We start from the raw sequence: 26798 nt of genomic DNA on the forward strand, positions 1-26798 counted from the left end.
ATGTAGTCTGATGGGAAGTAACAGAGATGGAAAGGGAGACTGTATCTGATGGGCATGTAAATATATTGAGCTTGTTTTATGACTTGTTGTTCTTTTGGCATAACACAATCAGCCAATTACATATTAAAAATATGAGTCGTTGATTTGTTGCTTGCATGGATGCATTTATCTAGTCAATTTTATGGGATAGGGAAGTCAGATAGGCCCCAGACCTCTTTACAGATAGCCTGGTCTGTTGTAAGCTCTTGCACAACATCATAAAACAGATGCATAATCAATGTCTGACTTGGACAGTTTTTATTTCAGTTTCTTCTTGAGAATGGGAATATCTGCAGAGATCTATCCCTTATTTTCCTAAACTGTGACAAATCCATAGTAGCTCAGACTCTCAGTTGATTGACAGCTTATGCCCTCTACCACATACAGTAGTACCTCGGGTTAAGTACTTAATTTGTTTCGGAGGTCTGTTCTTACCCTGAAACTGTTCTTAACCTGAAGCACCACTTTAGCTAATGGGGCCTCCTGCGCCGCCGGAGCACGATTTCTGTTCTCATTCTGAAGCAAAGTTCTTAACCTGAAGCACTATTTCTGGGTTAGCAGAGTCTGTAATCTGAAGCGTATGTTACCTGAAGCGTATGTAACCCGAGGTACCACTGTACATTCAAGAAGGTTCTATCAAGCAAACAACTGACGGTGCAAGCCTATACATGTCTACTCAGAACTAAAAGCACAGCACTAAATAGGGCTTACTCCCAAGCAAGTTAGTATAGAATTGCAGCCTGAATCTCAATATTTGCTACATAATGTAGTGGCTTTGATGCTGAATCACCAGAAATAGATCTCAAACCATTCAGATGGTATTACAGTACCTTATTTTCCTGCTAGCGGCAGTTCCAGCCTTGCTGATGTCATCCATTTTCTCGCCATGTGTCTCTGATTAAGGACGTTATTGGTTTATTTATTACAAAGCTTTAGTTGAGTCTATCTTCCACCCAACACTGCCAGTCTCCAGTTTTTCTTTTCCTAAAGTATCTGTGTTTGGTCTTTAAATCATGGGATTTGTAAAACAATTTAACTCATATAGAGAAACATCTTGCCAAAGGGGCAAATAGAAAATATGAAATTAAGCCCCCTTTCCACCTATAGGAGCCCCTTCTCCCCCTAGGCCTAGGCAGAGGCAACTGGTTCCCTTGCAATTGCAATCATACAACCTTCACCTGTCAGAGGGGACAGGTCTATGAGTTAGTGTTGCCATACTCCATACAGTGAAAATACAAAAGTTGTTGAGCTCTTTTTGCCGTTTTTGAGTTATTTTTATGGGAAATTGGCAGTTGCTAAGAATCACAAGAGTGTTTTGTTGTTCATGTTCTGCTTACAGACTTCCAACAGGCCACCATGAGAACAAGAGAGGTATAGATTCCCCAGCCTTGGCCAGAGGGTGGACTTTGGTTTTTCAGATTTCACCTGTGCCCTGTGCAAGCCCAGAATTCAGCAAACACCTCTCCCCCAACACCTCTCACCTTCCGTTCTATTCAATTCACTACTTCTTGGTTGTATCCATTATTGCAAACTAAGCCACCTTGAGGATAATTCAATTTAAAGACAGGGTATGAAACTTCAAAACAAAAAGGAGCAAAATAATAATAAAAATCCTTCAAAGCTCCTGTGCCTACAATAGCAAAGATTAATAAACTGTACTGATTGTACTTACTGATTGTACTGCAGTAGCTGTCAGAGTACCTGCCATTTTCAGATATTCTGATATTTTTTAATACTTGTGTTAGTCCCTTAATTCACTAGGCAATTTTAAATTGCAAGAGCTTTGGGTCAGGGTTTCAGTGCATAGGGAAGCCAGACTTGTACAGTGGTACCTTGGGTTAAGTACTTAATCCGTTCCAGAGATCCATTCTTAACCTGAAACTGTTCTTAACCTGAAGCACTACTTTAGCTAATGGGGCCTGCTGCTGCTGCTGTGCCGCCGGAGCACAATTTCTGTTTTTATCCTGAAGCAAAGTTCTTAACCTGAAGCACTATTTCTGGGTTAGCGGAGTCTGTAACCTGAAGTGTATGTAACTTGAAGTGTATGTAACCTGAGGTACCACTGTATATGCCATCTTTTAGATCCAGCACCAACCTTTCATCCCAGATTGCAACATGGGACCCACTTCTTTTTAAATGAAATGAATAGATAAACATACAGTAACAGTTTGTTCTTTGCTGTTGGAGAAAGTCATAGCAATTCTCAATATTTTGTAAAGCTCTGGGTGAATTTGCAATCTTTGGCAACTCTGAAAAGACAGTTGGTAAGTGAAAATTGGTTGTTGGCTCTGAAAAGAGAGTAGGAAATGTTGGTTAATGTACTGCTGTTTTGCAATTGAAAAGTCTTAATGGAAAGTAGTTACTATTTTTAAAAAAGAAACAAACATAGGCTGTGTGATTGTTCCCTCCCTCCATGTTTATATGTTTTAATACTTCAAATCAACTAGTCTGATGATCTGGAAAATAACAACTTTTTAATATTAAAATAATGCATTCGCCATTTTTCTCTTTCTTTCTTTAGGATGGTCAGGTGCCCTGTGAAAAAGAAAGCCAAGCAAGCAAATGAGGAGGAGGAGGAGGAGGAGGAGGAGGAGGAGGAGAAGAAGAAGAAGAAGAAGAAGAAGAAGAAGAAGAAGAAGAAGAAGAAGAAGAAGAAGAAGAGCAACAACAACAACAACAACAACAACAACAACAACAACAACAGCGCTGATGGTGCCACATTTGTGGTCCACCTTAGGTTGGAACAGTGTCCAGTTGTGAGTCCTGACTAACTGGTTGAAGACCAGCTCCCTTTAGATCACATGAGAGATCACAGGGTCACTTTCTCAGCACCAAATCCTCCTTTCCTTGAACCAGCTTCAAAGGTATCAGGATCAACTGCCTGGTGGCAAGTATAAACAGGAGGTACATTGCATTTCCCAACCCTTGGAAAGCACGAAAGAGCTCTCAAAGGAGCTTCTTCCTGACTCTGTGGTTACAGGGTGTTTTTATTAAGCCACTTACGTTTTTTTAAAAATGCTTCAGATCAGAAGCCAAATCCTAGGTCAGCATACTCAACTTCTTCCCTCTGCACCCTCATCTAAAGATGCTTCTCTTGATTTCCACTCCTTTATATCCCTCCCTTGGGTCAGCTGACAAGAGAACTGAAGCCTCCTTTTTTCAGTAGATCAGCAGATCTGTGACTCCTGTTGGATTCTTTTTCCTTTTTCTGGTCACACTGTGGTGAGATCCAACACTTCTTGTTTAAAGCCCTATATGACATAGGCCTGAAACATCTGAAAGTGAGCCTTTCCCCTATAGCTCCTCTCTGGTGGCAGATGGTACCATCTTGGTAGTTCCACTGCCCTCAGACGTTCAAGGGGTGGCAGCCCTGGCCTCTGACACCTGAGAGAGATATTTTTAGGGCCCATTCTATTCTCTTGACTGTACTAGTTTTAAACTGCTTTAATATTGTATTTTTTAATTGCTGTGACCAACCCAGCGACCTATCTATCATCTATCTATCTACCTATCTATCGATATAGATATAGATACAGATATAGATATAGATACAACAATAGATTGTTGTTAATTCCCTTGATATCTGATGGGAGGGCATTCCACAGGAGGCGGGCCACTACTGAGAAGGCCCTCTGCCTGGTTCCCTGTATGGTGAAGGCCAGGTAAAAAAATCAAAATACTGATGACAACAACAATGCATCTATTTCAATTCTTTCCCCCTCCTTCACAAGTTTATTACTATTATTACTATTATTACTATTATTACTATTATTACTATTATTTTAACAAAAAAATAATAAATAAATAAAAATGTGCACCCACCCCTGAGACCATTTCATTGTAACTATCCAACCTCTCCCAAAATCTCAACACCTCTTGCAATGGTTTGACCCCTTTCCATTTTAACAGTAGAAATTCTACAAAGACCTTCCGTATCACCTCAGAATCATTTCTCCTGCATATTCCCCCTCTTACCTTAATAGCACTTGTTTATTTATTATTAATAACTATATCCCAAACCTCTTTTATACCATTCTTCCATTTTATATGTCAATTCTTGTCACAAGATCAAGCTCACACCCTATGTGTCCCAGGAACACCAGGACATCCCATTTTTTACCACAAGAGAACAGCCATTTGGTTGCCATGGTACCACATGATTTCTCAGTGTGATTACCCCCCCCCCCACACACACACACACAAAGAGAGTGATTCTTTCAGGACTGTGATTTTGCTTGGTGCCCTAAAATGTGTGTTTTTGGACAATGCACCTGAAAAAGTTTTTTTTTTTAGGAGGGGGGGGGTACCACAGTGCAAAAATGTGTGAGATCACAGCAACCAAAATGGCTGCCATGCTTTTAAAAAAAATGGGAAGATGGCATCTGGGAAGATAGTGTCTTGGATTTTAGCTTTAAAGTGTTGGAGAGTAGGCAAAGTTCACATATAGGTGGTTTTATAAATCTGACCTGAGAAAAGTGTTTATGTGCAGTTGTCTTTAATAATAATATAGGATTTTTAGTTGATTATATTATAGAAGTCAATGCAAAATCTTGGCTTTTGCTTTTCCTATATCCAGGACAACTGCAAACTGGACATGAGTCAGCAGTGACATGAGTCAGCAGTGTGATGCAGCTGTGAAAAAGGCTAATGTGGTTTTAGGTCTCATTAACAGAACCACAGGTTCCAAATCACAAGAAATACACACACACACACACACAGAGAGAGAGAGAGAGAGAGAGAGAGAGAGAGTGGTACCTCGAGTTACAAATGCCTCAGGTTACAAACGCTTCAGGTTACAAACTCTTCTGCTAACCTGGAAGAGTTACCTCGAGTTGAGAACTTTGCCCCAGGATGAGAACGGAAATCATGTGCTGCCAGAGATGATAGATAGATAGATAGATAGATAGATAGATAGATAGATAGATAGATGATAGATAGATAGATAGATAGATAGATAGATGATAGATAGAGATGATAGATAGATAGATAGATAGATAGATAGATAGATAGATAGATGATAGATAGATAGATAGATAGATAGAGATGATAGATGATAGATAGATGATAGATAGATAGATAGATAGATAGATGATAGATGATATAGATAGATAGATAGATGATAGATAGATAGATAGATAGATGATAGATAGATGATAGATAGATAGATAGATAGATAGATAGATAGATAGATAGATAGATAGATGATAGATAGATATTGCTTTATTCTACACCACTGGAGTGCTAGATGGATTGGTATATTATCAGCAAATTAGACTGGGTTCTAAGGAGATGGATGAAGATGGTCAGGGCAGTAGAAAACAAATCCTATGAGGAAAAAATGGCAGGGACCAGGAACGTTTAGCTTGGATAAAACTGGGAGGTGGGTGGGAATGATGCCACTTTCCAAAGACCTGAAGTGTTGTCACAGGGAACAGGGTCAAGACATGTTCTCTGCTGCCAGAGTAGATCTAATTAGCTGAAGTTATAGGAGGGTAGATTTCAGCTGAACACCAGGAGAAATGTTTTAGCAGTAAGAGCAGCTTGACAATGTTATAAAGCAGTGAAATGGATAGAGATTCAAATTGAATTATCGCGGAGAAGAGATTGCAATGTGTAGTGGGATACCGCCATCCGTGTTCTCAGGTTTCCAATAAGAACAGACACTGCTTCTTAATATACAACAGAAGTAGAACACCAGTCATCTTAACAGTGACAAAGCAGCAAGAGATTCTTCTTCTCCCGCTGCCTCTGCTTGGCAGGTGATCCTCCTCCTACAATGATCAGCTCTCCACTCACCATACGCCTGTTTTTACTGTCTCTGTGGGTGCTCAGATGAGCTTGGAAAAGGAGTGCTTCCTTGTATTTACTCCAGAATTTGGGGCATCCACCAAGGTGTGCTTCTGAATCTTCTCAGATATCCAGCATGCTGCCACAGCCAAAAGCATTATTTATAATCTGCAACGGTTCTACACGCTATTCATATACAAGAAGAGGTGCTGGGTTTCAGAAACGGCATCTTCACATTCACACCCAATTATATCAGGTGCTATTTGTTTTAAATAATGGAAATATTCATTAATGTCCATTCACGAGAATGAGAAACATAGTATAAAGGAAATCAGAAGAGCTGCAGCCACCACCTTGATTCTACAAAAAACCTAGGTCCTTGTACATATTCTTCCACACTTTGAGTCCCCAGTAGTTTATCATACACTTGAAGCAATATGCAGCACACACTCAATAGCTTTGTAGACTAGTTATCTCACTCACATATCCAGTCCCCTTTAATTAATGTGTAAATGCAACCATGAGGATGCTTTGAATGGCTGGGGAAATTGTCAACACGTAGTATGTGTGGCCATTTTGCCTTCCATCTTATCTAAGATACTCTAATTAAAAATCATGTTTTTAAAAGAAAGAAAAAGTAATTTTGCACTGCTCAATATTAGCTCATTTGCACATCTTCTTCATGTTCGTGAAATGCCCCCCAGTTAGATTTTAGTTTGCTTTGTTCTGTGCCATTCTATACTCTGAAAAGGCTACAGAATTCTAGACAATGGTTGAATGTTATGATCTAAGAATCATATTCAAACTGTAGTTTTATGAGGTCATAAAATTCTACAGCGTAAAGGCTACATTTTTATTGCCACACTTTCTGTGGGCAACGTTCTCTCGACTGTTAAATGAATTTGTATTTCACAATTTTAGGTCCACCGTTCATACTAGGCTTCTACGCTACATTAGCCATTAGCCCTGCTGGATGAAAGGCTGTCTCCCACCCTGTCTTCAGCATTCTGGTACCATGCTTGAACATTTGCAAAGCACTGTGGGATGGCAGAAGCCTATCTCATAAGGAGCTGCTGGTCATAGTTCTGTGGTAGAGCATGTACTTTGCATGCAGAAGGTCTCAAGTTCAGTCTGACAGTCAGAATCATTAGGAGGAAGCCTCCAGTATTCCTGTCATGAAAATGGTCTCATAAATTCACAGTATCCTTTCCATCCTCCTCTCTTTGCCACCTCATGTTTCAACTGCCATAGGTGCATAGTCATCAGCTCTCAGTCAACCCATTCAGGACCAAGCTGGACATCCTCAGAAACTTTATAAACAGGACACCCCTTGCTCTCTGACCTTCAAAAGCTAGAAGCAATATGCACAGCTTCTTTCGTATCTGGACTATTTTCTTACACATTTCCTTGGAAGCATCCTGGACTGGCTACTGTTATTAACAGGATATTGAGCTGGGTGGCCCACTGAATCAATTTGGTTCCTGGTTCTAACATGTTCTTGACTTGTGTAGGCTCAAGATGTCCTTCCTTCCTTCCTTCTTCCTGACTGACCCTACTTGGATTTGGGGGGGGGGGATACATATGAGTCAGTTCCTTCACTGTTATTTTCCTTCAGGTTGAATTCAAGGTCACATTGTTGCTTTCGCCTTACAAGGCTCTGGTAGATGGGAGTGGATGACAAAGTCTTGTTTACTGTCCTTTGGAGCTGAATATACCCCGAGATGTTTACAGGTATTTCCTGCACCACAGGAAAAGTGGAGGATTTCCATCCTCGGCAGAGGCGGCTCTCCTGACTCATTGGAGACAAGGAGCGCAAGCTGTGTGTTCTTGCTCCTTCCTGTTTCTTCACCCAGCGCAATGTGGTGGGGCTATTTGATGTCTGGAGAGGAGAGGCAGCAACTGCTGTGTGCCAAAATCATCGCTTCCTTGATGATGTGCTCAAAAAAAAAAAAGTCCTATGGGGGAGCTGATCTTTTATTTTAACTTTCAAAAGGAAGCTGTAGCAACACATATACACACCACAGCAAGAATGACTAGATTCCAGGCTCTGCCTTTCGCTTTGGCTGATTTAAGCATTTTGGGATAGTTGAAGTTTTCCAAACACCTCTACACTTCTAGGCCTGCCAGAAGGCTGTCTTTCTCCTTTCATGCTTTCCACATGTGAGAGCTAAAGGGAAGCTGACTTACAAAAAGAAAACAGGCTTTTTGTGAAATGTATCTCTTTCCCTTCCAGAAATAAAAACAAGATTCCCGCCCCCCTTTCCTAAGAGAGTTTGGATCCCTTATTTAGACTGCTCACATATTCATCTCTATTACTGAAGGCACATCCTTCCTCCAAACAGGAACCAGTTGAACATTCTTACATTCTTCCCCCATCAGAACTCTGAGACCTGCTCTTTGGTTGGGGTTTAAGGATTTCTAACAGGATATAACAATCAACCACACAAAACAACACATCCCAAGATACATGCGTTGGGGGTGCATTTTAATTTTAGTAAGCTGGTTTAAAGCATGTGGGTGCAAGCAGAATTGTCCTACGGGACACAAGGCAATCAACAAAACTCCTTTTCCTGATACAATTTTTCTTGGATTGCATGTGCAGTAAAGGTTTGTGTGACTCAGTCTCTGTGGCCAGATATGGCAATGGCTTTCTATAGACCTCCATGGAATTGTCTTTCCATCGTATAAATGTAATCTAAATTAGCTTCAGAAACAAATTATTAACTGCCATTTACACTTTAATAATCACAGAGAGAACAAAGAACACAACTAGGATTCGCTGTGCTCCCAATTAAGGAATCCACCCCCTGCTGTCCCTATTAATCTACGTCACTTCTATGTCTTCTAATCTGAGCTTGTACCCTTTGTGTTTTCTGTTCTGCTACTTTCTGAGCTCTCCTTGACTTTGGAGAAGGGGGGAGTGAATGCTGTCCAGAGACTGTGAATCTGTTAACCCTCTATCTTCCAGTGTTTCTTCCATAGCTGTCAACTTACAGATTTGAAAATAAGGGACCAGCAGCCAAAATAAGGGACCTGCAGCCTCACCTGTTCCAGGCACTCCAGTCTTCCTGTCCTCCTGCAGTCTGGTCAAACTCATGCTGGTAGCTTCGAGAACACTGTCCAACCAACCTTGTAACCAGAAGTTCAACTGAAAAGAATCTGAATCACAAGGCCTATGCAGCCTCAACTTAAGATGGCTCCCCGGCCTGGCTTTGCACTGCAAAGTTTGCAGCAGCACGTGCAACAAAATGGCGCCCAGCATTCGAAACCCCCCTCAGCTTGCATTAACTAGCCACACACAAGGCATGCAAGCTCCACCCCCCCCAGTCGTTCTTAGACTTCTTATTGGGTGAGCAACACAGCCAAGCAACACAGGTGGAGCCTCCCTCCTCCCTGGCCGGCAGGGAGGGTGGGAGAGGAGCTGCATCCTTTGAAATTTAAGGGACATTTAAGGGACATCCATCAATAAGGGACAGCAGTGGGACATGGCGCTGGAATAAGGGACTGTCCCTTCAAATAAGGGACACTTGACAGCTATGGTTTCTTCTCCTAGCTGTCCCCCATCCAGTATTTCCCAGCTTCTGCCTTCTGAACTATGCCCCTCTGCAAACTACTGTTCCAAATCTATACTGTCCTCCTGCTCCTGGGAAGATTCAGGATCTGGAGCAGGGAGAGGGGGAGGCTCCCACCATTCCTCCTCAGTGCAGCCCTCCTCAGCACGGTCCCTGACAGATGAACACATAGTCTGGCGTGATTTAAAACCACTTCCTGTATTCCTATTTTCCTCCCAATGGGTGTCTGTCACCAATGGTGCCTGTGTCTGTCATTTCTTACAGTGTAGACTACCTCCAGCCCAGCACACATTGTATTAGATCGGATTAAAAAAAATGCTGAATTCTAGGCTCAGGGGTGGGACCAAGGACCAAAGGTGAATGAAATGAAGTTCATGTCGGGAGTAGGAGAGTTGGGTGCCTGGGTCTGAGAAGGGAATGTAGAGTTCAGTCCAAGTTCCCCAATAGAATACCCTAATCACATGGTTCAGGAAGTGTAACACTATGCCACTATTGCCCAACGAAAGCAAGCCATGCACAACAAACCAAGAGTGCTGATTGCTTCAGCTATATGGGGGGGGGGGGACATTTGGTCTCACACATTTCAATGGTGACTCATCAGATGCTATCGCCACCTTTCAGAAGTCAAAATTAGAATGTGGGCATGCCAAACATTAGAAGAAAGAGTTCTGCTTTGTAATTTAAGAGCACTAAGCTGAACTTTAAAACAGTGTTATTTGGCATCATTTTTATTATTGTTTTTTCTTCTTCTTTGAATTGTAATCAGTGTTTGACATTCCCAAGTTTCTTTCTATAAAGTCAGACAGAACAATAGAGAATTTGTGACCCTTTTTCTTGGATGACTACAATGACTTCAATATTTAATGGCTGTGATTTTGGCTCCGATTGTTTGGCACTTGCACTGGAAAGCAGTTAGACTCTCCAGCAGGCATATTCCAAAAGAACACACCCATTTCTCACAATCTCAAGTGTATATCAATGGTGATATCTCTTATGCAACAGTAAAACATATCATCTTTCCCAGATGCTTGTGTTATCTAATAGCACACGAGACGCTGTATATAATATACGATTGCTCTGAATCTACTCGAGCTACACTTTATAAAGCTGTTTCTGTAAGACTAGCTGCATCAGAATATGGATGGGGCTGTGTTAAATGTGCATTCAGCTGAAAGCAATGCAGTGCAGATGGACAATATCAACACCCAGATGCACGTTCTAATTTCCTTTTGTCTGAAACACTGATTTATACCTTTCATTCCATATCCAAAATGTGACTCGCCTGTAGATCTCCTTTGCAGGGCAGAGGTGACACGCAGATCTTATCTAAACCTATGTAAATGAAAGCCACTGTAGTGTAGTGTTGGACTAAGCTAAGGCCTGAGAGACTTGGGTTCAAATCCCTTCTCAGTCATGAAACACAATTTATTTCATCCTAAACTACATCGCATGTTGGCTAAAATGTTGCTTTTAAACTATCATGGATATTTATTAATGATTACCAAAGAATTTTAAGGCAAAAAAATTTTAAGAGTCAAATTGCTAAGATCAATGGACATCAGCAACTCAAGCCACAGACACGGCCCCTGAACGTAAGGGGTTCAAACGGGGCTCAGCAATTCCCCATTCCATGTTTTCTCAACGAAATCATAAAAATGGGATTTAATTGTTGTCCTATGTGTGGGGAGGAGAAACAGGGTGCTAACAGGGCCCATGGGAACCCTCTGTGTTCAGGAACGGAGTCCACAACTGGAGTGGGTCATGCCCAAAACGTTTACACATTTCCCCAAAATTTCATGCTCAGCGCCTTAGCTACACTGAGGAAGAACATTTTGCAAAATCTACCCTGATAAAGCGCCTATCTCTGCCTTCCAAGTCTGTGAGCTGGATGGAGCTCTTCAGGTACAGCTTGGATTATATTCCATGCCAACCAGGCAGAGTTTCAGACTCCCTTAAAGCTCAAACCAAAGACAGCAGATTATCCTTTCTAGAAACCCAGAGCAGTCAGTGAATACGGGCAGTGGTGGGTACCTGGCTTCCAGACAGCAAAGTCATGGCCACTTACAGGGAAGGAGAAGGGATGGGACGAGGCAATGAGGAAGTTGGCACTTTGTTGTGTGTGAATGTTAAGGATAGTAGGTAAAGGAAAAGGGACCCCTGACCATTAGGTCCAGTTGTGGCCAAGTCTGGGGTTGCGGCGCTCATCTCGCTTTATTGGCCAAGGGAGCCGGCGTACAGCTTCCGGGTCATGTGGCCAGCATGACTAAGCCGCTTCTGGCGAACCACAGCAGCGCACAGAAACGCCGTTTACCTTCCCACCAGAGTGGTACCTATTTATCTACTTGCACTTTGACGTGCTTTCAAACTGCTAGGTTGGCAGGATCAGGGACCGAGCAACGGGAGCTCACCCTGTCGTGGGGATTCGAACCGCTGACCTTCTGATCAACAAGTCCTAGGCTCTGTGGTTTAACTCACAGTACCACCTGATATATTAATTAAATATTATCCTTCCTTTATTCACGCTACTGGGTCATGTAGCAGAGCAGATTCCCCTCAATTCAGCAGGAAGCTAGTTTGCAGATTCATTTGAATCTCTTTAGTTAAGCAATCCAGTCTGGCTTGATTAGAATAGATTATTCCTGGTGTCCCCTTTTATCCCTCTTAAAAGAATAAAGACACAAGAGTCTTTCCTTAAAAGTAACAAGAAGTTTATTCACATTCAGTTCACAGTATGATCCCTGAAGGCAAGCTTTAGCTAGTAGTTACAGAACATACTGTGAGTTCATCCCTTATGGGAACTGAGCCCATGTGCTGCTGGCTGAGAGCAAGCAGACAGCAAAATACGTTAAGAGAACAGCATCAAGAGAACAAAATGGCAGCAGGAGAGCAGCATGGCATCAAGAGAGAAGATGGCTGCGTGACTCGGCTCTTTTATGGAGTCAGCCAGGATCGCGCCCATCTCCCTGGTCACATGCAGGGGGAGGATGCTCCAGACCAGTGGAACAGGAAGTTATACTGACTGGATTAACATCCTCCTGCCTATGCCCACTCTAGGGAAATAAGGAATGTTGTATTTGACTGCTCCAATGGATTACATCCCACTTGTTGCAGGCATTGATGGGGTCAATCTGGCACTCCTGTCCAAGCATCCATGCAGCACTAAGCTGCCTGTCGGCTCATCCCCTATCTCCCAGTAAGGGGTAAAACTTGCACTACTTGGAGGTTAGATACCTGTTGACAGCCCTTCTCACCGACCTCTCCTGCCAGAAGCTACTCCAGAGAAAGCATTTAAGCCAAGGCTCTCCCTCTATATATTTCTTCAGTGCAGGAATGCAGTTTGGAGAAACATCAGGCCTGTTGGAGTATCTTGTCAAAGGAGACCCTGAATGAAGAATGAAGCTGAAGAGATGCCTAAACACTGCCACCCTCTTTGGTAACCTAGCTGCTAACTGTGAACCAAAATATAGTCAGGGGGTCAAGATCTAAACATCAGTGCCAGGAGTTTTTCAAATAGCTGGATCTGGAACTTTTCACTTGGTGCTGCTCAGAGCAGGCACTACAAATTCAAATGGGGGCTATTAGCTTCAGTGACTCAGGGATGCTTTCGGAGCCATTAAACAAACCAGATCACTCTTTTAATGTCAAGGATGTCAAATATACAGAGATGTTTGCACTCTAAGATTGTGAGAAGATGGAGCCTTTCCAATGACAGATCTGGGATGAACACCATATTAGCGTCTACTATTTACTTCTGCAGACCTTAAAACCATTTTTACCCCACAGACCAAAAGGCCAAAATCTGTCCGCGGCTATATCTGAGCTGTGTTAGCAGTGAACATGCTTTGAGCTGTCGCAGAATTACACATTCAGTGCCAAACAATCTTAAGCTCCAACTAGAAACCTGACCGTCTTTTGGATAGAGATGTTTAAACTATTTGCCACATTAATAATTTGTGGCAGTGTCCCGCAGACTAAATATGCATGTGTTGCTGAATCATAAGTTCACTGGAAGCCCGCAGTGAGAAAAGTGGCCGGTTAAATTGAATCAGTATGTGAAAGTCAGCCTTCCTTACCTTTTGGCACTCTTCCCCACTAACAGCACTTATTCCCCTCCTGTTTTGGGTGGAGGTGTAACCCCATTTTCCTCCTGGACTTCTTGAGACACCTCCCACCTGGTTGTGTAGTTCCTGTCTTCACAGTTTTACAGCACTGCTCAGTCTGCCCCTTCTGTTTCCTGGTCTTCTGTGAGATATACCCCCCCATTAAGATGAACTCATATCAACAACATTAAAATTCAACATTCTGTAATTGATTCCTATCTCTGCCAGCACCACTTGAAATGTCTGCAAACATTATTTGATATTACAGTAATTTGACCCCTCGTAGGGATGGGCTTTTAGAAAGACGAGGACTCATTTCAGCCTACTGCATAAAATGAAAGCTCTGCTACCTTCTTCCACCATAAAGATCCTTGACAAATGTTGGTTTTCTGCTAAACTAATGCTAAAACTTCACCTGTACAAAGCACATCTCTCTGTTCTAATAGATTCTCTTTCTCCACATTTCTCAGTCATTTTGAGGAGGATGTGATATGATGTGTGGTTTATCTATCACCCTTTTTAGAATGCTTCAGAAATATGCAAAAATAAAAATAGTATGGTTCTTCTTGCTTCCTTCCCCCCCCCCAACAAAAAGCTTTTATATGAAGTCTCTTGCTCATTCCCAAGAAATCCATCTATGTTTTGTGCCCAACAAATTCCTGCACGAAGTATAGCAGATGTGTCGAACTAGGAGGGTGTGCTCTGACAGGGAGATTTCCCGGGAGCTAGAAGGCATTTTCTCATGAATCTTTGTGTCATGACATTTGACAGCCCAGAAATGGCCCTGTGTTCCTTGGCTCCCATCAACAAGGCTTGATGCCATATTTGTTTAAGCTGGTCCTGAACAGTTTTTTCCAGAAGCATCGTCATCTTTGGAAATCCCCTTCTCTCCAATTAGCTCTTTCGAATCACTTTCCCAACGTCCTGTGCTTAAATTTTAACTCTCTTCTAAAGTGCTCAAAGCACCTGACACATCCCAGAAAGGTAACTGCATTAAGTCTGCTGCAAAAATAGAAGTCAAAGAATCTTTGACTTCCTAATGACTAATAACTTTTTTGTGGCATAACTTTCATAGACTGAAACCCACTTCATCAGCTTCATAATCCTCAATTGGCAGATAAAGCTATGGTTTTCCCAGTAGTGATGTGTGGAAGTGAAAGCTGGACCATAAAGAAGGCTGACGGCCGAAGAATTGATGCTTTTGAATTATGGTGCTGGAGGAGACTCTTGAGAGTCCCATGGACTGCAAGAAAATCAAACCTATCCATTCTGAAGGAAATCAGCCCTGAGTGCTCACTGGAAGGACAGATCCTGAAGCTGAGGCTCCAATACTTTGGCCACCTCATGAGAAGAGAAGACTCCCTGGAAAAGACCCTGATGCTGGGAAGGATTGAGGGCACAAGGAGAAGGGGACGACAGAGGATGAGATGGTTGGACAGTGTTCTCGAAGCTACCAGCATGAGTTTGACCAAACTGCAGGAGGCAGTGGAAGACAGGAGTGGCTGGCGTGCTCTGGTCCATGGGGTCACGAAGAGTCGGACACGACTGAATGACTAGACAACAACATACATGTCAAAGGTCTGGAGTGGGGATTGGAAATGGTGGGGCCTAATGATCTATCTGAAATGTAAGAGGCCCAGCATGACTGTGCCATTTATAGGCAAAGCTCCAAGATAAGAACAGAGAGTTACTTGGTGATAATATCATTGTACAAAGCTTACTATGCAAATGTAACATCTGCAGTAGGAGATAAAAATCATTATCTTGATCCATACTTACACTGAAAAGAATCCAATTTGCTGATAACGTCTGGTGTAAAGTGACTAAGACCACAAATAGATAGGCATCCCTGATAGCCAGGGGTGGTCCACCCATGAGGCCAGTTGAAGTGATCACCTCAGGAGGCAGGATCCATAGGAGCAGCAGATCCCGGTGTAGATCCCCCACCCCCATTCTCAATGTAGATCTTCACTCACACCTTTTTCCCTGGTGGGGAGGGAGGCACCATTTTGCAGTTTGCCTCAGATGTCAGAATATATTGGGCTGGCTCTGCTGATAGTCATTGACAGACCTTTTCTCATCCATGAATTTCTCTGGTTAGAAGGCCACCATGCTTGCTGAAGCTGGTCTGGGTCTGGTCAGTGCCTATATGAGTGACCAGCGGGGAATCACATGTATAGCATCTTGAATTTCATGGAAGAAGAAACGTGAGATTAAAAGGGCAGTGCAATTGAATAAAAATAAGGCCATCTACACCACTGTTCATCACAATTTCATTGGGGAGAAAACACATAATGCAATTATACATTGCGTGAACCCTGCCCTGATTTGTCCTGAACCTATTGCCAGCCTATAACCAATTGCCAACCTATTACCAATCCTAGCCCTTTTTCTGCAACACAGTGTTGTCATTCCTTGACTTACCTGCTTGGGTCCATAGACTGCTAGGAGAAATATCAAGCCACTCGATGGAACTCAGTGATACTGCCAAAACCTCACAATGTCCATTGCCAACCTAGCAGTTCAAAAGCACGTCAAAGTGCAAGTAGATAAATAGGTACCGCTCCAGTGGGAAGGTAAAAGGCGTTTCCGTGCGCTGCTCTGGTTCGCCAGAAGCGGCTTCATCATGCTGGCCACATGACCCAGAAGCTGTACGCCGGCTCCCTTGGCCAATAAAGCGAGATGAGCGCCGCAACCCCAGAGTCGGTCACGACTGAACCTAATGGTCAGGGGTCCCTTTACCTTTACCTTTATGTTCAATTAAGTGTCACTTGCTTCTTTTCAGGAGCTCACAATTACATTTTAGCCACACAGAAATCTTGCATGGAGGCGAGATAAACTAATCTGCAGAGATTCAATGATGAATTAAATCTATGTTTCCTTCCAAACTAACCAACAGATTTGCTCAGTTTCCCCCAATCTGGTGCGGTCCAGATGGTTTTGCACTCCAGCTCCTGTCATTGCCAACCACTGGCCATGATGCTTGGGGCTGATGGGAACTAGAGTCCAAGAACAACTGGGCTTGAAGAAGGCTACTCTAGCTGTGATTACGTTTAGGGGGCTTTTCCATTTCCTAAATTCACAATGCAAGACAAGTTTTAAGCAAAGACTTCTCAAAAAAGTTTAGTCAAGAACTGCAAGTTTCATTAAATTACTTGATTTGTGCCTCTGTGGCCTAATGGAGATTTGGAGTAAAGAACCATAGGGAGTTGCCAACAGTCAACATTGCCCAAATTGCGGTGGACATTGCTGATTATAAACCCCAAAGGTTTAAATAAATATCTCAGGATAATCTATTTGTACAAGTTAAATAAACTCAAATCCTCTCCATTTCTTAGAACACACAATATTGAAAACAATAAGGAAATTAAGGGAGATATGTTAGCATGTCTTTCATATCAAAGGCTTCTGATGTTCCAGAGATTTGCTTATACCAGACATTATAGAGACTGTTAGCATGAGAGCCCTACAGAAGAGTACTGTGGCTTTATAAGGTGAAAGGTAAAGGTAAAGGTACCCCTGACCATTAGGTCCAGTCACAGAAGACTCTGGGTTTGCGCACTCATCTTGCTCTATAGGCCAAGGGAGCCAGCGTTTGCCCACAGACAGCTTCCGGGTCATGTGGCCAGCAGGACTAAGCCACTTCTGCCGAACCAGAGCAGCACACAGAAATGCTGTTTACCTTCCCGCCAGAGCGGTACCTATTTATTTACTTGCATTTTGATGTGCTTTCAAACTGCTAGGTGGGCAGGAGCTGGGACTGAGCAATGGGAGCTCACCCCGTCGTGGGGATTCAAACCGCCAACCTTCTGATTGTCAGGCCCTAGGCTCTGTGGTTTAGACCACAGCATCACCCGTGTTCTTGCTGGCTTTATAAGGAATGGACAGTAATGGAGTGTCTGGAAAACTAAAGTCAATTTCCATTTCCACCGCTGATCTGCTGGATTGACATCATATCATCAGGTCAGCTCCGTAGACTGCAAGATATCTGTATCGGTTTGCTGTTTCTCATTGTACATTTAGGAGGATTTGCATACTTAGACATAACCTTCCTTTGTCAGTATTTGAAAAGAGAGTTGGCACAAACCAGTAGCTGTATTAAGAGTGAAATACCTGGCATTTTCAGTGTCAAACTGCAGCACAGTCGTTTTGACCAACTACAAGTAGAGATATTATACCCCCATAGACTGCTTAGCAGGCAATATCTACCAGGCTTGTGCATAGGCATTAGGATTCTAGCTTAGATCAATGTGCACATAGCAAGGTCTTCTTGTGTATTGCTCTTCTAAAATCACCTGCATAGTGACTGTACAATACATTCTGCAGTGGCTGGCAATTCCAAGCAGTTTACATGAAGTTTTACATGAAGTTGTTGTTGTTTAGTCATTTAGTCGTGTCCGATTCTTCGTGACCCCATGGACCAGAGCACGCCAGGCACTCCTGTCTTCCACTGCCTCCCGCAGTTTGGTCAGACTCATGTTTGTAGGTTCAAGAACACTGTCCAACCATCTCATCCTCTGTCGCCCCCTTCTCCTTCTGCCCTCCATCTTTCCCAACATCAGGGTCTTTTCCAGGGAGTCTTCTCTTCTCATGAGGTGGCCAAAGTATTGGAGCCTTAGCTTCACGACCTGTCCTTCCAGTGAGCACTCAGGGCTGATTTCCTTCAGAATGGATAGGTTTGATCTTCTTGCAGTCCATGGGACTCTCAAGAGTCTCCTCCAGCACCATAATTCAAAAGCAGCAATTCTTCGGCGATCAGCCTTCTTTATGGTCCAGCTCTCACTTCCATACATCACTACTGGGAAAACCATGGCTTTAACTATGTGGACCTTTGTTGGTAAAGTGATGAAGTACATTGCATTATTCTAGCTGCCTCCAAGTGAAAACAAGAATGGCAGTCACCAAGGGTCCATCAGACAGAAAGGTATGTGGGTTTTTCATTAGGTAGAGTTGGTGGCTGTTCCAGGCACATGGGGCTGTATTCAACTAATTCAAGAGATATTGGCTTTACTTTAAGTGGGTCTTCTCTGAGTAAAGGTTGGTGCCATGATTCTATGAATACAACCCAGAGTGTGGCCACAAATAACCACTCAACTTTTTCAGAGAGTTTCTTTGGTGTGGTTAAAACTCGCCATGAACAGGTGGAAGCCATATCACACAAATAACTTGCTATGAAAAATGGTGCCTATGTTCTGTGTGGCTTCCAACCTTGGTATAACTAGTGTGGCAAAGCGGGTATGAGCTTTGATCAGTGTGGGAATGAAGCATCCTCTAGCTGCCTATCTTCTGAAACATCTGATTCTCTTGTCATTACTGGAGACAGCATGTAGGACTGGATGGATCACTGTATTTAACTCTAGAGAGCATTCCACATCATCTCCCCTTCTCCTTTTTTGTAAGTATACTTTTTTTAATGGAGGAGGCACACGATGAAGGGCCTCAGATGATGATCATATGATCTGGATAAGTTCGTATGGGCCTTTGTATGAATAAGGTTTCAGGTTCTATCCTTGGCATGTCCAGTTACAAGAATTTCAATGAGCTGCAGAAGATCTCATGTTTGTGACCTTGAAGAACCACCAATGGACTGGGTAAGCAATGATGACTCAGTAAAAGGCAGCTTCAGCACTAACACATTTTCAGCCTAATCCACAACCCACTTTTAGTGGAAGCACATGGGTGGATTTCCACTGATTTTTGCTCCTCTCTAAAGATAATAATATTGACACCAAGTACTATGTACAGTGGTACCTCAGGTTAAGTACTTAATTCATTCCGGAGGTCCGTACTTAACCTGAAACTGTTCTTAACTTGAAGCACCACTTTAGCTAATGGGGCCTCCCGCTGCTGCCGCGCCGCCAGAGCACGATTTCTGTTCTCATGCTGAAGCAAAGTTCTTAACCTGAAGCAGTATTTCTAGGTTAGCGGAGTCTGTAACCTGAAGCGTCTGTAACCTGAAGCATATGTAACCCGAGGTACCACTGTAAAAGTAAACACATATAAAAGTAACTTGCATGTTACACTTATTCGCTTATGTGATTGTAGCTTTATGCGTGTAAGATGAGTTCTACCTACACTGGGGTCTAGTATGCATAAAAAATCCCAATATTAGTGAAAAAATACATACTAAATATTATGCATATATTTATGAAAATAGCATGCAAAATATATTAGGGGAGAGTGTTTTACAAAGATGTCTAATCTGGGGCTGCACCCACCTTGCATGTCTTATATGGCATCAGGTGTGGGGCTACGTAAGGACACAACTGATTATGCAGCTGTTCCCTGCCAACAGCAGAACTGGACTCCCAACCCATGATCTGATGGGCAAGGAGTTTGATCCTGCTTGGTTGCCACCTCCTCCCACCTCCATGGGCCAACTTTGACAGGTGGATGGGACAACCCTCCTGTCAATCACCTGGTGATATGTTGTTGGTGATAGCCTTTCCCCCTTCCTTCCTCCTGAGGCTACCTGAGTAGGACCATAACTCTCCTCTAGAGAGCACTCCTGTAAGAGAGAAAGAGAGACTGGGAATACAACACAACTTTTTGTTGCAGACCTTGCATGTAGGGAAGCATTGATTTAAAAAATCCCTAGTGTCAGAGCAAAGCTTGTGAACAAGTTCCAAGGGGGTGAGGTTTACAAGCTGAGGACAGGGAATTCACTTAGCACAATGATCTCTGGGTAAATCTTAAGGAAGGAAGTTCAGAGACAGGAAGGGCGGGCGTGGATAGGAAAATGCTACTCTGCATTGGGCCTTGAATCTTAGCCCATGGATGGAAAAGACGGGATCTAGAAATTAATGTGTGATGTGGAGAATTCAATTATCTATCGAACAACCTTCAAGTCTGGCAGCTGGTTCAAAGCTGATAAGGAGGAGACTGGTCATAAAGTTCCCATGGAATGTTCTCATCCCTCGTTGGCACGTGTATGAGTTAAGAAAGCATGAATCAGAATCTAATTGTGCCAAACAGTGATTGGATCCCTCAGAGGCACTGGCCTATGAGTTACCCTAACAACATGCTCTGTTCAGCTATGGGAACTATAGAGGGTGTTTGTTTTTCTCCCCTCTTGTCATCCTGTAGCCTGATTTTTCCCACACTGTTTTCTTGTCCTTTTAGTTTTCAAAACATGCAGCTGAAAATGCAATATATTCATTGGGTTATGCCACCAACTTTTAAAGGGGAGAGGGGAAATCCAACTTTCATCTTGAACGTAGCTAAAATCAAGAAGTCTGGCGATGCTTGGAATCTCCTGGCCAGCCAAAACTTTGTGGCATGTCTGGAACTCTGGGAATCAGCCAATGGGAACATCTAAAAGGGGTCATCATGCAGACTGGTGTAGCATAGATTAATCACGGATGGCGAAGAATCTTCCCAGACTTTCCTAGAGACATCTCATTCTGATGTCCAAATCCACTTTTGTGCAGGAGAAAAAAGCTCTTCTGCAGTTATTTCCCTGCTGCTTCTTTACACACATTTCCAGAACAAGGGAATAATAATAATAATATTTTTTATTTATACCCCACTCTCCCCAGCCAAGGCCGGGCTCAGGGTGGCTAACAAGCAATAATCAAAACAAGTTGAATGAATACAACTTAAAAAACAAAATTAAAATACATTAAAATATTGAAACATTAAAATATTAAAATGCAGCCTCATCGCAGGAGGAGAAAGGAAAAGAAAAAAAAAGAAAGAGTCTGAGGTAATCAAATTGGCTCCAAGCCAAAGGCCAGGTGGAACAACTCTGTCTTACAGGTCCTGCAGAAAGAAATCAGATCCTGCAGGGCCCTGGTCTCATGAGACAGAGCGCTCCACCAGGCCAGAGCCAGTGTTGAAAAGGCCCTGGCTCTTGTTGAGGCTAAGCTAACTTAGTTAGGGCCAGGGACCACTAGGGTGTTGCTATTTATGGACCTTGAGGCTCTCAGTGGGGCATACCGGGAGAGGCAGTCCCGTAGGTACAAGGGTCCTAGGCCATGAAGGGAAGACACGAGGATAACCCCCCCAAGATATGAGCAACAGTTGCTAATTCATGACACAGGCATCAGTAGTGGCTCATGCGATGGGATGGCTCTGTGGGTCCACCCCATCATGTGATCCACTACTGATGTCTGCCTAAGTAAAAGTGTTGCAGCAGTTTACCTGGAAGAGGCAGGGTGATGGTAAAGATTAGCTCCGTTGGTGTGTCTGCACAGCCCCACCCTCGCTGCCACCCTGCTGTATCCCCATTTGGGAAAGCGGCAGCAAGGCCAGTGTCAAGAGAGCAGCTATCAGGCCCCAACTGACAGGTGCAGTGGCGTAGCGTGGGGATGCAGGGGGGGGCCAGCCGCACCAGGCGCAACATTTGGGGGGGGGCGCTCGCACTCGCAGCTCTCTGCCCCTACCTGGCTCACTCACTCTCTCTCACTGCAGTTCTGGCTGTGCGAATCCGATCCGAGCTGCCGGGTCGCCGCCCACTGTGGAGGGGGAGGGTGCCAGGCGTGCGTTGTGGTGCAGAGCGGAGAGAGAGCGAGGGAGGGACTATCTGGGGGAGGGACAGTGCAGCGGCCGCCCAGCTCAGCGCTGAGCGCGGGAGAGAACCACACCCGACCAGCCCAGGCAGCAGCAAGAAGAAGCTGGCAGCGGCGGCAGGTTAGGGGTTAGGGGCACAAATTACTTGCCTTGCCCCGGGTGCTGACAACCCACTCCATGTCGCTGGACAGGTGTACACTCAGCCAACTGGCTCCCCCAATTATAGAACCACATGACTGTAGAGTTGGAAGGGACCATGAGGGTCATCTGCCTCGACTCCCTGCAATGCAGGAATATCAGCTAAAGCATCCATGGCAGATGGCCATCCATCCATTTGAAGGAAAGTCCATAACCTCCCGAGTGAGTCCATTCCACTGCTGAACAGCTCTTACTGTCAGAAGCTTCTTCCTGAAGTTTAGTCCGAATCTCCTTTCTTGTGACTTGAATTCATTGGTACAGGTCCTACCCTCCAGAGCAGCAGAAAACATATTCCACATGACAGCCCTTTAGATATTTGAAGATACTGCAGCTACCATGTCACCTCAATGTCTCCTCCTTCCCAATGTTTAGTGAAAAAGAAGACGATTGGATTATTCTTAAATTACAGCAGTACCTTGGGTTACAGACGCCTCAGGTTACAGATGCTTCAGGTTACAGACTCCTCTAACCTAGAAACAGTACCTTGGGTTAAGAACTTTGCTTCAGGATGAGAATAGAAATTGCGTGGCGGCAGCGTAACAGCAGCAGGAAGCCCCATTAGCTAAAACGGTACCTCAGGTTAAGAACAGTTTCAGGTTAAGAATGGACCTCCAGAACGAATTAAGTTCTTAACCCGAGGTACCACTGTATAAGGCAAAGGTTTATTGTGGTGGCAGTAATGTGTGTAGAAAGAGGATTTGTGAACTGCAAAGATGTTGTATGGGTGCAACTCCTCCTCTATAAGCAAAGACTGTCCCACCCAGAGTTAGGAGCAGAGGACAAGATTGGACTTCATCTGGCACTATGTTGTTCCCAACTACAGGGTTTTACTTTTCCCCAAAGGAATGAAGGCATCCATTCACTTAAAAGGAAGAACTTTGGGGTGCACTACTTTGGTTCTGAAGTAGGACAGGCCAGATAAAGGTTTTTCTGCCAGAGCGGGAACTATGTCCAAGATTATCGGGATGTAACAGAAGGAAAGGGAGAAACTTCCTAGTCATCATCCCCCGATAAAGGTAAAGGTAAATAACCCCTGGACCGTTAAGTCCAGTCAAAGGCGACTATGGGGTTGAGGCACTCATCTCGATTTCAGGCCGAGGGAGCCGGCGTTCGTCCACAGACAGTTTTCCAGGTCATGTGGCCAACATGGCTAAACCGCTTCTGGCGCAACGGAACACCATGATGGAAGCCAGAGCTCACAGAAATGCCATTTACCTTCCTGCCACAGTGATACCTATTTATCTACTTGCACTGGTGTGCTTTCGAACTGCTAGGTAGGCAGGAACTGAGACAGAGCAATGCCAAACTTCTGACTGGCAAGCCCAAGAGGCTCAGTGGTTTAGACCACAGTGCCACCCACGTTGCAAACCTTGATCCTAGGCTGGCCAGTGCAGGTGTTATTTGCTGTCAGAAAGTTGTCCCACAAGTAATTGGGCTGCTTACATTCTATACCAGGTATAGCAGGTATAGCCCAAAGAGGCTCAGTGGTTTAGACCACAGTGCCACTTGTGTCTCTGATATTTTTACGTAGTGGTGAAATTCAGTCCAATTTAAGCATTTTTAATCCCAATGATTTTGGTGGTGGAATGGGATTTACAGCAAAAAATGGATTTACAGCACTTGTTGGATCACATTTTTTGAAGTTTAGGTTAAACTTATACAGAATCTCAAACCCTATTTTGAAAGCCTTGAGTAGCCCTTATCTGAGTGCCACAGAGGGTGGGTAAGGAAGGGAGTGTTCTGTGGGATCCTAAATCTGAACTAGTTCTTACGGATAGTGTGTCAAAGTTTTTTGTTGCTGCGTAATACTCTTATCGTGCAATGTAGAGGCATCCAGATACCACAGAACATATTAGCTGTGCTTCTGACAGTCAGCTTCCAATGATAACAAAATCATATGGCTTGTTTTATGGGTGGCCTGAGTTTAGAAAACTCAACTCCCAAGAAGAGGGAGGGAAACTCCTTTCCACCATCGTACTAGTTCTTTAAAATCCTTCACCTTCACCCTTAATGTTTCAATCTGCTCTCAGTTGGTGGCATCACATAAGAGAGCCTAAAGCATTGTGGCAAAATTAATTTGGTTCACTTTAACTTCATCCAAAAAACAAAAAACATGAACTGCATGAAAAAATATATAGAAATAATTCCATTTGCTCTTTCCAAAGCCAAAGAAGCTAGACGAGTTCCCCAACATCTGTTTACATTTTCAATATATTCAGCAACATGAGGCACAAAATGATATTTAGGGAACAAATTTACTCACCTCAGAAGCTGGCTTCTGCGCTTTGATGCCATGTCACATATCACTATCCTTGCTGAAGTGCTTCCAAGTCAAAGTTGGAAGATATTGAGTGATTTCAATGGGGCCTGGAGGATCAAACCATGAGAAAATAGTATGACGAAATGCTGTGGCAGATTTTCATAAGAACTTAGGAAGTTGCCTTCTACTATTAGGACATTAGTCTACCTAGCTCAATATTGTCTACATTCAGTAGTGACCAATGGTGCTACACAGGTGTGGGGATGCTGTGCTCTCCTGACTTCCCAGTCCTGAACATCTCTGTTGCCTACTGAGAGGGAGAGGTGATGGGGCAAGGCCAGCATGGAGGGAGTGTCAGATTGGCTCTGCCACACAATGATGAGCTATGTGGTAGCAACCTGCAGCCTTGGGAAGGCCCACTTTCAGCCAAGGAACATTCAAAGTGTTACCTGAGGATGGAACCTGGGTTTTTCTGCATACAAATCAAATGTTCTACCACTGAGCTATAGCCCTTTATCTACATTTTTCCTTGCCTGATGCATTTTATCACAGCGATCCATCATTTCTTCCATATAAAAGGAAACTGAGTTTTCCTTCCATAGATCTCATAAAATATATTAAATTTGAGCAAAAGCAGAATATTCTGTATCTTACAGATCTGATGTTTAATAGAATGGTTTTTATTGAAAATCTATATTCTTGCTGTAGACAGCAAATGAAAACTTAACCCTCTTTTGGCTCAAGAAGCAACTCACTTTAAGAAGTAAACTATTTATTTTCAGTACAGAAATCATCTCACTGATCCAGATCAGCTTGAACTGATCCTTGATAATTTATGCATTTCACATTAATAATATTTACAGCTGTTAGTTTTTGCAAAATTTACATTTGGTATTTCAGCTCTTATTTACCATTAGTTTAGATTTTTGTTCTAAATGTTTAAATTTCATCTTAATTTTGAATTTAGATTGTTCCCTGTTATAAGAATAACTGCAACTCTTAGTTGGGCAATACTTCCTCCCTTTCAGTTTTTTATTTGCATTTGTAACAGAAAATAACTAAACAAACAAACAACAGTGATTGAAACAATCTATTGCCAGCTGACATTGAAACTAAAAATACCCCATTAACTCTGTTTGAAACATATACATTAAATTAAGCAGTCAAAATAGGTTTCTAAATGAAATGGATGGTTATATGCCATGCATTCAAATGTAAAGCAGGAAGTGAGCTCTTCAAACCGCTGGCTGAAACATGGAGAAAGTTTGTCCTTCTATTCTAGCAGGACTTATCTATTCTATAAGTCTCTTAGCCACCATAACACATCACAGAATCCATGTTTGTTGTCCATCGGCTAGTTGGGCAATACCTAGGACCAATCAAAACGTCACAAAAATGTGGCAAGCTTTCAAGTTCTTCATGATGCTTCATCAGGCAAGATATTACATGAAACAGGTTGCCATGACACTCCTTCAGGCAGGTGTCATCATCATGAGGTCACAATGGCCACTGTCTCCTTTTCAGGCAAGCAGCAACAGTAGGGTAGACACATAGTTCACTTCATTTGCTGGCTGGCAAATTCAACCTCCTCCCTCTCCACAGCTGCAGCGTATGTTGTGTACACAGTCACCCAGAGGTAGGTGGGAATAATCTCTCTTTGTCTCACTGTGGAGGGCAGCAGCAGCAGTGTGTGAGAAGAGGCCACCAGCTCCTCTATCACTGAAAGGGGCAATATGGGCAGAGGAAAGGAGGAGACTTGGCAGTTGAACACCCCGAGAGTTAGAGGGTAGTGGACACTGTCAGAACAACTTGCTTTGTTGGAGCTCTCCATGGTGCTGCCTTGTGGGCCTCTTTTCAAGGTTAGGTTGGAGAAGTTGATATGTCTGTTCTGGCTTTTCTAGGCCACTATGGCTGCAGACTTCTGAATACCAGTGGCTGGGAACTATAGGAGGGGAGATTGCTCTTGGGCTCCACTCCTGCTTGCAGGCTACCCATGAGCTGGTTGGCCACTGTGAAAATAGGATGTTGTACTAGATGGGCCAGTAGCCTGAACCAGCAGGCTCTTCTCCTGTTGTTAAATGTACATCTGGTGCATATTATTGTATAGTTATGTTTCTCTCTCATTATCTTCCTTCTCCTACTGCTCTTCTGCTCCTTCTTTAGAAGCTATCTCATGCTCTGAAAGAAAGTATGTATCAGGCTCTTAAGCTCAACTTCACACAAGTTGACACATGCTATTGCATGTAATGGCCTATATAGTATACATTGTATACCTACAATTGTGTATCTTCTGACCCGTCTACTGCAATTATTAAGTTTGCAGATGACACC

General features: G+C 43.3%; 1 protein-coding gene and 1 long non-coding RNA gene across 2 annotated transcripts in view; one reads left to right on the forward strand and one right to left on the reverse strand.

The window, feature by feature from the left end:
• LOC310840668 (uncharacterized protein) overlaps positions 1 to 3281 on the forward strand; it is a 20089-nt gene extending 16808 nt beyond the window's left edge. Inside the window, exon 3 of the mRNA XM_083730959.1 lies at positions 2561 to 3281. Within this exon, the coding sequence (XP_083587085.1) occupies positions 2561 to 2810 (250 nt within the window). The 3' untranslated portion in view covers positions 2811 to 3281. The remainder of the gene's footprint in view (positions 1 to 2560) is intronic.
• LOC310840770 lies at positions 2214 to 26452 on the reverse strand. Its single transcript, XR_014562114.1, has 3 exons — positions 25837 to 26452; positions 24471 to 24574; positions 2214 to 2327 (listed from the first exon to the last, which is right to left on the reverse strand). It is a non-coding gene; the product is annotated as an uncharacterized lncRNA (long non-coding RNA).
• Between the last annotated feature and the right edge of the window lie 346 nt (positions 26453 to 26798).

This window comes from Podarcis gaigeae (genome assembly GCF_964106915.1).
Source record: "Podarcis gaigeae genome assembly, chromosome: 3".
Lineage (NCBI taxonomy): Eukaryota > Metazoa > Chordata > Lepidosauria > Squamata > Lacertidae > Podarcis > Podarcis gaigeae.